Source organism: Harpia harpyja, chromosome 6, assembly GCF_026419915.1.
Source record: "Harpia harpyja isolate bHarHar1 chromosome 6, bHarHar1 primary haplotype, whole genome shotgun sequence".
NCBI classification, from domain to species: Eukaryota; Metazoa; Chordata; class Aves; order Accipitriformes; family Accipitridae; genus Harpia; species Harpia harpyja.
In genome coordinates this window covers 1,238,020-1,252,638 of record NC_068945.1, presented here as the reverse complement: position 1 = coordinate 1,252,638, position 14,619 = coordinate 1,238,020, and the positions used below count along the sequence as shown (strand labels likewise).

At 41.4% G+C, this 14,619-nt stretch overlaps 1 protein-coding gene across 1 annotated transcript in view; it reads left to right on the top strand.

Annotated features, from left to right (window-relative positions):
• The window catches only part of EFCAB6 (EF-hand calcium binding domain 6), a 114,554-nt gene that overhangs the window by 74,514 nt on the left and 25,421 nt on the right, over nt 1-14,619 (top strand). The window contains 6 exon segments of the mRNA XM_052789829.1: nt 1,054-1,281; nt 1,528-1,704; nt 11,173-11,322; nt 13,328-13,547; nt 13,812-14,035; nt 14,394-14,589. Of these exon segments, the coding sequence (XP_052645789.1) occupies nt 1,054-1,281; nt 1,528-1,704; nt 11,173-11,322; nt 13,328-13,547; nt 13,812-14,035; nt 14,394-14,589 (1,195 nt within the window).

Below are 14,619 nucleotides of genomic sequence, written 5' to 3'. Positions count from 1 at the left end.
AATAAAAGTGACTTAGTCAAAAGAAAAATGCTACATACCAAATACATAACAAAAGAAAGTAAGGTAATTTCATGCTGTGTAAAGATGGCAAATAATATCATGAAATGTTTTTGTAGACAAGTAATTTGTTGTGAAGTGGGGGAAAATACTTGTCTGCCTTCAACGAAGAAGAGCTGTACTATAAACTGTGTTTGAAATGGCATAGATGTCAGCTGTATGTGACATTAGATAAAAAGCTACCTTCGTTACAGGTCTATTTAAAAAAATAATCACTCTGTCTAACATATAGAACCTGAGTGTATTGCATTTTGGTTTGAAACTGCATTAACTATATAGACTTTTCTTAGCACTGATTCATCTCTGACTTATTTTCTACTCCATTAGATTTTACTTTCCATTCTTATTCCTTATGGATGCCGCGGCACATTGAAGAGTATCCTTTTCATGCAGTTATCTGCTGCACAACTTCACTCCCATCAGCCACTCCTTTTATAGAATAGCTAAAATCTCTTACGTGCCTGATATGACTGTAACTTGAATAAAGGAATTAGAGTGAAGCTGAGGCTAAATTAGGAATTACCATGCACTGGAGCACTAGCAGGGGGAGAAACTGCAGGGAAAAAGCCTATGGAAGGTTTTATACCTAAGAAAATATGAAAAGTGTTTATGAAGCTAAATCTATGTTTCTAAAGGATGACTACAATGCTGAGCATTTCAGACTTGTGTGACCAGTTTGAGACATTTGAGACTGGAATTTTAGGAGCCCAGCTCTCTGCATCTCAAGCCAGACACTAAAAGGCAGCAGTACGGAGAGCTGGAGAATACTCCTGACAATTTGGTCCTCGGGGTAGTATTTGCAGAATCAACTCTGTGATTACAATGCATAAGCCCTATCTTTCGAGTCTCATATAAAGTCACTCATTCTCAGTGTGGTGTGACACCTCTGTAAGGAAGGGAAGTCAGTGAGATTTAAGCTGTTAAGTCACTTAAGGACATCTGTAATGCCTTTCTGTGAGGAACACATGAATATTTAAAAAGCATTTCTTTTTCAAGGTATGATGCAGATGCAAAAGGATATCTTACTCACCAAGAATTTTTACAGAAACCGGGGATAGAGTTTGCACCCACTGACACAGGGCTCAGCAGACACATCATGGAAGACATCTATGCACATTTACAAGCACATTATAATAATCAACAAAAGAAGCATTCAAAGCTGGAAGAGCAGCAGAAACGGCAAACTAAAGCTCTGCATGTGAGAGAAATTAAAAAGCAGATCAAGTAAGTTAGTTATGAGCTTAGCATATAACTTTCTATGTTTGTGTTTAGTTTGTTAAGATGACACTGTGTACAATACAAATGTAATTTAAAAAAAAAAAAGACTCTGAAAAGGAGTCTCAGAAGGTACTGGACCAAGCTTATCCATAGTGTTATTCTCTTGATTTGCTGGAGATTAGCCTACCTCAGTGTGCACTGTGAGACTTTTTTTACAGATACTCTCCATGGCTTATATTACTTATTTTACAGATTTATGGCAGCATCTATACTGACAAATCAGAATGTCCAGAAACATTCCCAGACTCAGTCATCTATGCTACTGGACTGCCAAAACGGTCCTCGTCATGCTTTGGCCTGTGTCAGTTTTCTCCGATCAGTCCCAGCACTGTTTGGGAGCAAGAATGCTTCAAGGACCATTCCTAACAGGTAGTTTGCAGGCAGCTGCTCCCTTTCGGTGGCTGAGAAGGTTCACGAGCAGAGATGTGCCCGCTGGCCTCTGTGCCCGGAGCACTCCCTGGCCTTTTTATTGGTATCGACTCAGCTTGTGATTCCAGTCCTAACACTACTATCAGCTCAGATTGGGGGAGAAGAGCAAGTGCAGTTTTGCCACCCTGTGGGTCTCTTCTCAGACTGTTTCAGGCAACGTGGACTTAGACCTACCTGATTACGCTCAACAGGGGCTTTTCTTGCAGCTGGACTGAGGGGGCGTGTAGGACACTGTGGTCCCATATCCTACCCTGTCCCTTGGATGAGGGCCAAGTAGCAAACACGGTTGGTTTCACATCCCTCTAGCAGCTAGTTAAATTGTTAGTAAATGGCTTCGTCGATGCAGCAAAAAACAGCCTTGACAAAGATGGACCTTGGCTCCATATGACAGAAATAAGCATCTTGTCTTCAAGCAAGAGGAGTCTCTGCCTCAGAGAAAATCAACACTCGCAGAGTTAATAGGTCATTGCTCCTGAGAAGAGCATTTGACAAACAAATGCCAAAATGATATCCTACTCGGAGTGGAGACTAATGATCCATGCTTGCCCTAGTGAGTCAGCAGCGATTAGCCTGCTGCTGCTGTAGGGTTCCTGCACCTGCCAGCAGATTGAGGCAGCGGGAGAATCCTCTGCCCCAGTACAATGCTGTTAAAACTTTATATTTCCAGGTTGTGGATAGACACCACCTGGATGCTTATCATGTTTTCTGCTTGTGCTTTCATTCTCCTCCTGAACTGTTTGTTTGTTTATTTATTTATTTATTTATTTAGGAGTATAAACCCTCAGGAGCAAAAAACTTGTAAAAATATACCCCCAAGAGCACAGATTTGCTTTCTTTTGTGCTTGGAAAGTGTCTGGAAGTTGTAGGAACTAATAAATTATTATTGATAAGAGTGATAATTCCCCATGACGTTGTTGGTAAAGGTGATACACTCATAAACAAAGAAGAGCAGCCTTGTCTTGCAGATAAAGAGGCAGCTTGGGAAATCATTAGACAAAAAAAAAAAAAAAACAACCCAAAACCAAAAACAGAGAGAGAAGCTTGTAAGCTAAGGCTTTTGCCTTTTCACCCTGCTTTTTTTTAGATTCTGTTTTTCAGCATCCCAAATAAGCTGAAGGAATCAAGGGCAAAATTGTCCTTTCTTTTCAGCATCACAACTCTCCCACCTGCATTGCAGCTTTCTGGCATAAACTGCACTTATGACACCCAAAGGTATCAACAAGCATTCCACCTGTAAAAAATTGCAAAATATACAGCAGAGATGGTTAGGCAGCTGCTGTGTTGTAGGCATTGCTTACTGCTGTATTTGTAACTGTCTGATGTGAAACTTTGGCCCTAACTCTTTCATACTGGGCTCTTCTACTCCATTTGTTGTACCAGCCAGTTGTCTCTAGTCTTAGACTTGGATGAAGAGTTATTTTGGTCAGGGACCTTCTATTTCTTTCCTGTTAGTGCCATGCCAAATGCAAGGCAGCCCTGTCTCCAATGCTATAAATAAGAAGCAGCTCTGCAAGCAGGGAAGATGCTGTGCTGCAAGCAGAAATTATGCAGTGTGGCTCAAAGATGCAAATACTCATCCTGAAGCAGCTGGAGAGTAATTAAATCAATGGGGAAGACATGCCGGGTAAAAATAAAATAGTCATGATGTGACATGCTGGCAGGTCCATATCATTTAGAATTATTTACTTTTGAGAACCTACCACAACAACAACTATGTCTAGAACTATGTATATGGCAACTATACACACAAATACATACAGATAAGTGCATAGCAATTGCTTAACCATAATTTGGAGGAAAACAGAAAGTGGCAGGCTGGGTCAAGTGTAACTGGATTCAGTTATCTGCTAGCAACTGGAGCCAGATGTTTCTGGTTGAGGTGGAGCAGCCTTCTAATAGATGGATGTGGAATATTCTGCCCGCTGCACTGGGTCTGTCTCATCCTGGGAAATGATGGAGTTTGGTTTAAGCCTGCAGATGGGACTTTTAATATCCCTTTCAAAAATGATGTTCTAATTATTTGTTAGATTCTGCCTTCTCTTGAGATAGAGATAGATATATATATATATATAGGACATCCAGTTCTGTTCTCAATCTTTTGAAATATCTGGCATCTGCAGCTTTGTCTGGGAATGAGTTCACAACTTAATCGCTCGTGGTCTGCAAATGTCTTGTTATTGATTATTGCCACCTTTCAGTTCTGCTGAATGTTCTCTTTTTGTCTCCCACACTTTCTCACCCACCTCCTGGCTGGTGGGAGCAGTCCCGCGGCAGCAGTTCCTCCCTGGTTTTCTCTCTCGGAGAGCTGAAAGTGCAAGAGTTGAACCCAGGCCTCTGAACTCCTCAGATTTCACGTAAGGCCCTGGAAAGCCATAAATGACTCTTAAGCCGGAGTCATTGCCAGACGGATGAAATCCATCGGCGCGGTGGCTGTGAAGGCAGTGATCCGGTCGAATGCCAGCCGCCTGCTCCAGGACCGCGTAAGACAGCTGAGATGCGGGAAGCCCGGGTGAGCACCGTGCCCTCCTACCGTAAAGGTGGGTGTAAGGAGAGCTGCTCTTGGTTGGGAAAACAGATGCAGTGGCTGCACAACTTAACCATGGTGATCCACGTGGGTTCCAGCCCCCACTTCATTCTCAGTGAGTTGGAAAACCGATGCCTTTCACCTGTCAAATTTGGACTGGGAGGAGGTATGCCTGAGGTGTGCATTTGCTGGTTATAGGACCCACTTCAGCACCGCTCCCCCTTCTGCAATCTCGCTTAAGCCCTCTCGTTTCCATTTGCACAGTGGCTGCATCCAGCCTGGGTCCTTTCTTCTGGCTTTCTGCAACGGCTGCGAACCTCACCCTAACAGCTTTGGAGCAGTTTCAGTGCCCTGTGATTACACACTGTGAGGCAGACAAAAGCTCTGGACATCTTAACAATTCAAAACATACTGCTGTGCACTTTTTTTTTCCCGTTCTGCTTTTGTTGTAACTCACAGGAACAAATCACCCAAATTAGAAACAGACATTGAACAGTGGCTCTCCAGCTCTTCAAGAAAAATACAAAACATTTGCAAGAAAATATTATTTTTTGGCATTGTAGCTTGATCTATGGTTTTAATCCTCCTTTTCTCCACACACATATTTACTGCTGTGAGTGGAATAATTATGGCTTAGAAATCTTTTATCAGTCCAAAAATGTTGAATGCCTCAATTTTCCAAAAATATGAATCTCAAAAACTGTTTTGATTTTACTTCAGCCTTTACTTTCTTTGGGAAGTTTTAAGTAGAAGATGATAGTGGTGATGAAGAGTGGCACTGAAAGTAACATACAGTTGAAAATGGTTCCAGAATTTTTCTGCAATGAGGGTACTACATGGACCATACCACACCTTCAAAGCACACCCTTGCAAGATGGAAGGAGCAGTGCTAAATAGTCTTCTGGGGCTGGAGATCAATCTCTCACTGAAATCACAAACTGCCCTGAGGGTGGGCAGCTGGTTTTGGCTTTTAGGCTGCTGTATCCTGCTTCTGAGGTGTGACTCTCTTGGTCTCTTGCTGGGCCTCAGCACCCATCCTCCTCCACCACTGCCCCTTTGCAATCGCTGTAAAGCCGTGGTGTTTAAGCTGTGGCACGTTACAGTAACTCAAAAAAAAGCAAACCCTCTGTCAGGAGATTTTAGTTTTGTGTCTCTGCTGGAAAGTCTGTAGGCTTCTGAACATAATAAAAGTTAAAACTCAGAGATGTAATTAGCAGATGTTGGATCTCTAGGGTCTCATATCTAAGAGGAGGTTGAACAAGTCTAAGCTGGTTAATCAGTAATTAGATACATGGAGATTCAAGACAGTAAAGCCACCTTGAATGCAACGCAAGTGCACTCTGACTGATGTGCACCCTCTGCAGCATACTTCTATGCTCTTTCCAATATGAGTCTTGCTTTGAGTGTAAACCAAGTACCACATGGTAACAGGAGCAGACTGTGAAAAAGAGGAAGGAATTAACCAGAAAAAAGAGATTTGAAAGTGAGAGAAAAAGTGATAGCTCTTTAGGGGCTTTTAGAGACTCTAAACCACACTGACAATATTGCCGTTGCCTTGAAAAGATTCACATCATGCTTTGAAACCTATATACAGTGGCTAGATTAATCATAAGGAACCTACAACTATTTTCTGGAATATTACAGGAGTAGGAGCTATCAAAGTTTTTAATGGCATGAAACCAAGCCAGGGTGAAAGGGCAATCCATGCAGCTACGGAAAGTAAGTTGAAGCAATATTGCACTCCCAAAGAAACTTGAACTTTTGAAAGACACAGGTTTCATACGAGAATGCAGAAGGAGGAATCCTTTGAAGAATTTTTGGCTGATCTTAAAAAAATGGATCAGTCAAGTAGCTATGATGTTTTCAGAGATTCCATTTTAAGGGATCAGATAGCAATTGGCATCTAAGATCCAAAGATACAGAAAGATCCTGGGAAGGTGGGATTAAAAAAAAAAAAAAAAAAGAGAAAAATCTGTTTAATTGAACTAGGACAGTCATAAGGGACAGTATGGAAATATTAGAAGGGGAGCAGGACATGTTGTCTGTCAGGAAAGGAAACTACGAGAGTTTTGAAGAGACTCTTCAGAGCTACCTGCAAGAAGTAACCAAAGTGAAATATAAGAAAATTCACAGATTCATATTATGTCCAGGAGTTTAGAAATTCTGCAGCAGCTATAAGAAATACAGTTATTTTGTGAGACCTTGGAACTGGAAAAGCAGAAGCAAAAGAGAATACCCTCCGTATCCCCAGATCTATGTGATGGTGCACAAACCAACTATACAACAAAATACACATAGACATTCTGTGCAAAAGCTGCACAAGGGGGCTGCAGACTAAGCATAAACACCTCTAAATTCAAAACTGGCGCTCAGTCAATGTGTACCTCCAAGCACACTGTAAAAAATCTGGCTCAGGAATCTGAAGCCATATGAAGAAAGACTATTGAAACTGTGGGTGTCTACCAAGAATCTAATTCCTTCTAAAGGATTGTATGAACTAAAATTGAAAAGTGAAGATAAACATAGTAGTTTAAGTTTATAGGCAGAAAGAGATAATATTCGGTCTAAAATATGCCTAGCCCTGGGCTTGGTTAAAGCAGTGAGTCTGATGATGGAACCATAAACACAGGAGATCAGTACCCAGAAATCTTTAGTGTCAGAGATAAAGTAGACACAGAATATAGAGCTGTATTTTCACAGCAACGTGCGCTGCTAGGAACATTCCTCTGGTTGTGAGAGAGAAGCTTGTAAAGGAGCTAGATTATGTAGGAGTAATGGTGGGAAGTTTAAAAATGGAAGAACCAATTAGCAACAACAAGATCAAAAGACAAGTCACTGAGATTGTTCTTACATCCAACAGGGCTAAGTATATGTTTGAGGACAGACACTGTCCTACAAAGGATGTTTTCAGGTGTCGTGGTTTAATCCCAGCCAGCAGCTAAGCACCACGCAGCTGCTCACTCAGTCCCGCCCCTCCTCAGTGGGGTGGGGGAATCAGGAAAAAAAAGTAAAACTCGTGGATTGAGATAAGAACAGTTTAATAGAACAGAAAGGAAGAAAATAATAATAATAACAGTAATAAAATTACAATAATAATAAAAGAATTGGAATATACAAAACAAGTGATGCACAATGCACTTGCTCACCACTCACCGACTGATGCCCAGTTAGTTCCCGAGCAGCAATCCCCACTCCCAGGCCAACTCCCCCCAGTTTATATACTGAGCATGACGTCCCATGGTATGGAATACCCCACTGGCCAGTTTGGGTCAGCCGTCCTGGCTGTGCCCTCTCCCAACTTCTTGTGCCCCCCCCAGCCTTCTTGCTGGCTGGGCACGAGAAGCTGAAAAATCCTTGACTTAGTCTAAACACCACGTAGCAACAACTGAAAACATCAGTGTGTTATCAACATTCTTCTCACACTGAACCCAAAACATAGCACCGTACCAGCTACTAGAAAGAAAATTAACTCTATCCCAGCCAAAAGCAGGGCATCAGGTAAAAGGACTGCATATGTTTTTACAGATATTAATAAATTTTTACAAAAATTACAAATTCAGATTCTTCTGCTGGATCCAAGCAAAATTCCTTGCATGACAGGAGTTTAACAAACACCCTGCATTTTTAGACCACTGTACAGGAGATTCTGCTTTCAAAGACTTCCTTTAGGCTTAAAGTCCATTCTCGAGTTTTCACAGGAAAGTGTAGGAAAAGCCATTCACTTGAAGCAACTGTGGCTACTTAAATAGATACTGAAGATGTCAAGTAGAGAGAAAACCAGTAGGGAATGTGAAAAAAGTATCCAAGAGGGCCTCAGAAGTAGGATTAGACAGAAATGCAAATGTAAGGGCAGAGAAATAACATAAAAGATTAACTGTCACCAAGATAAAACAGAGTCATTACAAATAGGCCATCCACAAAGATAACAAGGGTGTCCAGAGGCCTGTTAGCACGTGAATGTTACATGAGCACTCGTATCGCACAGGCAATCTGTGCAAGTAGCTTTTGAGATACTATACAAAATGGCCATACTGGGCTGTAAATCTGGGAAGAGAATTCCCAAATTAAAGGCATGAATAAAGACAACTCCTGGCCTTACGTATATTGGCACTAGAAGACAGACAAAGTCTTCAAAAGATGGCTTACAGGAAGTATTGTTAAAAAAATAATCAATGGAAATGTGTGGCCTGTGTTTCTAGCGCACTTGTCAACGCCACGATTCGAGGCACAGACCGAGGGAGCAGAGCTCTGGCTCTGCTCTCTGGTTGTAAGAAATGTCACATATTTGTTTATTGATCTGTTATGGTCAGCGCCGAGACAAACCACTTTTTGTAGGCAGAAGAAAGACCAGCTTCCAGAATATAAAAATAGTGTGACTTTTAGGTTGTCTTCTTTTTTTTAAGGTGAAACCATTCAATTTGACAACAAAGTTTAAGTTGGAGAAATAATTACTGATCAAAGACATACTTTCTAGAACATTCAAGGAATCTTGAAATCTCTCTTGAAAACAACAGAGAATGACATAACACCTGGAAATACAGTTTTAAAAAGTATTATTCTACTCCAGAAGAAAGTGGGCTAGGTTTGGGGAGGCTGTACAGAAGAGGATGCAATGCAGAAAGACATGCAGGTTACCACCTGTGGGGTAGCGAGGGCATTGCACACCAAGCCCACACACCCAATCGGATCCGAGTGTTCCGTGTTTGGCAGCACCCGCTTCAGAGGTAACAGCATAGCGGTGTCAATGTGTTATGACCTAACGTGCCTCGCAAAATACGGGACACTCACAAGGCTGCTGAAAAATCTGAAAGAAAAGACCATATGTTGATACATCTGAACCTGTTGGAAGGACCTGACTCGGGCATTAGCCTGAAAATGCATTTGGATTGAATTTAACATCAGAACATGTTATGGCATACTTTGATGCTCTATTTGTTTGGGTATGGAGTCCCAGAAATTTTGTCTAGCAATGGTGCCCTGTTCAGCAGCTCAGACCTGAAACGATTTGTAAGGAATGAAGGATATCCAGATATCCTGAGTACAATGGTGAGCTGAGCTAAAAATGTTAAAAGACGGTTCCAGCAAGCTGTGAAATTGAGAAGTGATCCGTACTTTCACTGAACTTGAGAGAAATGTCATTGAAAAATGGTTTCTTGCCAGCTGAAACTTGGTTAAGCAGAGAGTCACGGTACTCCCAATTTAGTCCCTATAACAGTGGATCGCACGATGGGTCTGAAGCATGTAGTAAATTGCTAACAACCCATGTAAGTCATATCATAATTCACATTTTTTAAGGTAGGTGATGCTGTTTGCATACACAATGGTGTTTCCTGGACCCTGAGGGCTGTGGTGAAATTACTCTTTGTTCATACGAAGTGCAAACTCCAAAAGGACAGATTCTTAGGAGAAACAATTGGCAAGGAAAATGTATTGTTCTTGTAAAGACGGTACTGAACTTACAGCTTCTTGAAAACAAATGGAAAACCAAGGATTCTGCAATGCTGTGTGAGGAAAAGACAGCACCAGTGACTGGAGCTGAGACCAGACACCTCTGAAGGAGTCCATGAGAGTTTGCAGAGCTCTGAAAAGGCTGACTGAGTGTTGCTAAAAACCATATGAATGTAGCATGTCCCGAGTTAGCCTTATAACAACTGATTGCACGGTATTCATACCAAGGGGAAAACGTAAGGCTCGGATGCTGGCTCGTTGACGGTGGCTTAGCAAGGAGCAGAGCGAACTGGTGGGAGCCGTTAGATCCACAGACAGGCTTGGTGAGAGGCATGGCCATGAATCGTGCCTGATTATGTGGGTTACACTGTTCAACTGCGCTATCACTGCAATAAGCCTTTTATACTAAAAATCCTGACTCTCGGGAACCCAGCCTCCACACTCTGTACCCTGGGGCTGTCAGAAAGAGCAAACCCAAAGCAAATGGAGTGCAGCTGGAGGTGTTAGCCCAGAACCAAACTTGTTGGTTTTGCCATAAGGGTAGCATCTTGTAAGTGCTGAATATATGTAGATAATTTATGTATACTTGGTAATCTACATCAAGACATAATTCACAACTATTTTAACTTACATTAATCTTAAGCCGCTTTGCTAGTTGAAGACGTGCAGTAATGAGAGATGTTTGTGCCTGCCTTGTCCTCTTGAGCCAAATTGCGGAGAGGCTTTGGTTGAATCAAGAGGCAGACGCGCATTGCTTGAGTTTCCAAAGTTTGATCAAGAGGTCCCTGATGTCAGTGAAAGGTAAGTGACAACATAAAGTGGGAGGAAGAGTCAAGATTCTGAGGCCTGAATTCAGTCATGTGTAAGAAATGATAAATATCTCAGGTTTTAAGCTGCTGATCTGAAGTCCACATAAGTCAGCAGAGCTCTGAACTTCTTCCCATAGGCATGGATCAGGCCCTGCGCTACTCCAGGTTTTGGTCAAGTCTATCTGGTTTTGTTGAAATAGTTGTTCTTACTATGTCAAAGTTTCAGGAGCCTCAAATTGCAGAAAGTATGCTGCAACCTTTATCATTTTAATGGCTGTATTAAACATTTTGTAACTCTGACCAGGACAGACTTTAAAAGAAAGAACTATGTTTTGTATCTGCAATTCTGAACGGGGAGAGTAGCCAGTTAATCACCCAAGTAGCATTTCTTTACAATGGGAGGCTTGAGCTGTGCAATTCCATGTGCAAATTAAATGGGGGAGGGATGTTGGATTTGAGGTTTATTTGTGAACAACTTGGCAGTCTTTGAATAAATTATATGACCTTACCACACACAAATAAGCTCAAAATCTTTCTCTGCCCCTCCACCCCTATTTTGTATATTTGTTTGTATCCTTTTTATCTGATTTAACAAAGGAGCTAAAATAAACATCTGCTCTCTTTCAGGGATAAATTTAGGGATTACTTCCAAGATTTCAATAAGGCCTTTCATAAAGCGGGTAAAAATAGAGATGGCTATGTAACAGTATGTGACCTGCACAGGATACTACAAGAACTCAACCTTAATCACGATCAGTTCAGCAGTCCTCTAAACAGGTTTGTATGATTATCTCCTAAGGACCTCTTTGGTCACACCCAGAAAAGCCCATAAGCTTCTACTTCGTGTGAGGCATATAACAAGCTCTGTTAAAACTAACGGAGGTACTCACATGCTTAAAACTGTATATGTGTGAAAAATCTTTTTAGGTAAGGTATTGATTCTGCAGGTAATGAGAGTGAAATGGCCTCTTACATAAAAAAAAGTATGCTTTGAGTATGTGTATTTGTTTGCTAGTTTGTTTTATTTATTTAATTTCAATTTAATAGAGCAAGCACGTGAAACAGATCCTGTTCAAAATAGAAATGGAATTAAATCAGGTTATAAAATAGCAATGATTTTCAGATGATCCAACGTTGCTGCTGTGCAAAACTATGCTTTTAATTCTCTGTGTTGATATGAGTAAGACGAAAAATCTCTTTTGTAGAGGCTGAAGAACACAAAGGACCTGCTCCAACATTAGGTACTGTGGTTCTCTGCCCCAAACAGTCCCCCAAAGGTCATATGCCTGTCAGCAGTGCATTTTGTTTTCCAGAGCCTGCCAGACCAGAGTCTTTTTTTGAAATAAAATTAACAAAGTCTTTTCACAGTTCACCTTTAATTGGGTGATCAACTTTTTGTGAATTGAAACCTTAATAGGAATCTGCTGCTTGTTTCTTTCTCAAAGACCTCTTGATGATAAACACCTCCATTGATTGTAATTTTGTGCAGATTATTCCGTTCTTGATCCAAAATAGTCTTTTCTAAATAATACAGAGTAGATTAGCATATGCATTTAGTTTTATTACTAAAATTTTAATGCCCACTTGGCAATTTATTTCTCTGCTGAAATGGTGTTGATTATTTCCTTTTCCACATACTGTCTCCAATATTGGAGCCAGCTTGACATGGGTAGTATGTGGGAGTGCTGTGCAGCTGCAAGATGCAAAATCAGGGCTCTTGAATATTTTTTTTTCTTACTAGCAGATATGGGGTCTATAGTTAATTTCTTTTCCAGCCTGTTTTATAAAGCTTCCTCTTTGTTTTACTGGCTCTCCCCATTAATTAGACATTCTTGTAACTGGATATTCTGGTGATTGGTAGCTGAGGCATTGGTCCCCAGTGATTTACTGTGGAAACAGACGATAAAAGTACGTTACAGTAATTCAGTTTTAAACAAGAAAATCAGGGTTGTGTAGTGGGGCCATCTCCTCTGTCAAGTCTTGGCTCTCTAGGACTTGCCTTGACTATAATTCTCACCAAAAAGCTGAATGCAAGACTCAAAAAAAGTCCAGCCTTTCCCCTGCAGCATAGGAATTGTCTACCTAATACATATATGTAAAGAATCTATAGTTCTGATAATTGGCTATAAAATTATTAAAGCCTATTAAAAACCTCCCCGTAGATGAAAACTCTAAGGTCAGTCTGAAATAATTCCATGGGAGCCAATAGATCTGTATCAAAATCACCTAATGTATATTGTAGCCTGGAGACTCTCTGATTGTCTTTCAGTGGTAGGAAATTCCACAAACTGACTGCACTGGCTTTATATTGGGTAAGTGAGAGCGGAGCAAGCCTCTGCTCTTGTATCCCTTGTGGTGATGAACTCTACAGGCTCATTAGACAGGTTTGAAGTCTTTGTTTAAAATATACCAGCTGTCTTTTCATTAAGTGGTCACAAGTCACAGGACATTGGAGGAAAATAGCTTTTCATGTAATGGTTAGTGTTATTCATCTTGTCTTAATCTTTCATGGTAAATAACTTTTATAGTCACATGTTTTCTGCATATGTGAAGCTTGCCTTAATTCCAGTCTTTTTACAGTAAAACATCTTTGAATAAAAATTAATTTAGTTTGGTAACAAAGTCCTCTGCAAAAAAAATTCCCAAATCATATGCAAGAGCTCATCTTTCCCCACGCTGATATTTGATGCAAAAATATATTCACTCTTGTTACCTGGAGCTATCTGTAGTCAGCTCTGTAACCCACTGAATTTCCGATGTGACAGAACATGAAATTCCCCAGTGTCTGTGATCTAGCAGATGTTTCGGCTGACAGACAGAAATTCGGCACATTGCGGGTGCAGCCTGCAGAGCCCATGGGCTGGGCCACAAGTCATCCGCAGGGAAGCCCTCACGGGACACAGCGTGCCGCGAGTCAACGGCACGGACCAGCCCTCCGTGGACGCACCGAAGGAGGGAGGGCCAGTGCCTGCCACAGTGAGGCTGAGTCCTGCCAAGAACGGGTAAAATAATTCTCTGGTGGCCTGACAAGCTGTGCGAAATGAAGTGCAGGTTGAGGGGGAATGTAAGCCTTTCTATCACAAACGTAAGGAGAAGCATTGTAGGGAACCTGGTTTGGTTTCCTCCCACGCGGTAGAGAAATCATGAGTGAGCATAGACCTGTGCTGGTACATCCATGAAACGTGTCACGGAGCGGTACCGGACGTCCTAGCTCATATCTGGTAACGGCTTACCAGGCTGTACGTGGTTCTGCTTCTTTTTCTCAGAATTGTAATGATCGCGACATATTGGGAGGCTTAAGCAGCACTTCAGCATCTGTGAGGCAAAGGTATTTTTGTAAAGCAGAAAGTCGAGGGAACGTACCAGCACCTAGCACAATGAACATCTACTACTGGACAGAGTCTATTAGACTGTGTTTACGCTGTGACATGAAACGGAGATTCAAGGACAAGGCTGGGAGCCTACGTGTCCTCCGGCCACGTCGGGGATGGTAAACTCAGCAGTAGATTGCGATCAAAATACTGTACTGTGTTTAAAAAGCACAAAGTTAATGCTGATGGACTGGAAGGTTGCACACTTGGGCCCAGGCTAAAGCAGGTCTCTTGAGCATCTGGAGGTTGGCCTAGATCTGTATCTGAGAGTGTGGTCGTATTTAAATGACAGGATTGGTGGCTTAGACCTGAGAAAGAGCTTGGGCTGGAACTAACAGGATTTATACACTGACAGCACAAGCATATCCTGAAGTGCTGCTGCAGTACAGATCATACATCGTAATAATTAATCAGTACAGACAACAGTGAGATAATTATTTAAAATCATTGATATCTCATTTTGTGTTTTTCCTTTAGCTTAGGAATCAGTATTCATGACAGCAAGCTCTCCTATTTTGATTTCCTGAGAGCAATTGATGATGGCAGAGCATCTAAATACCAACAGAGACAAAAGCAGGCTGCACCACCTGCAAGCTTTGCAGCGCTCAGCTTAGAACAGACCCTAATTAAGATAAAAGAAATAGTTGCATCATCTTACGATTTGTTGTACAAGGTAAGTTTCATATGGTCACCGCATCTTATT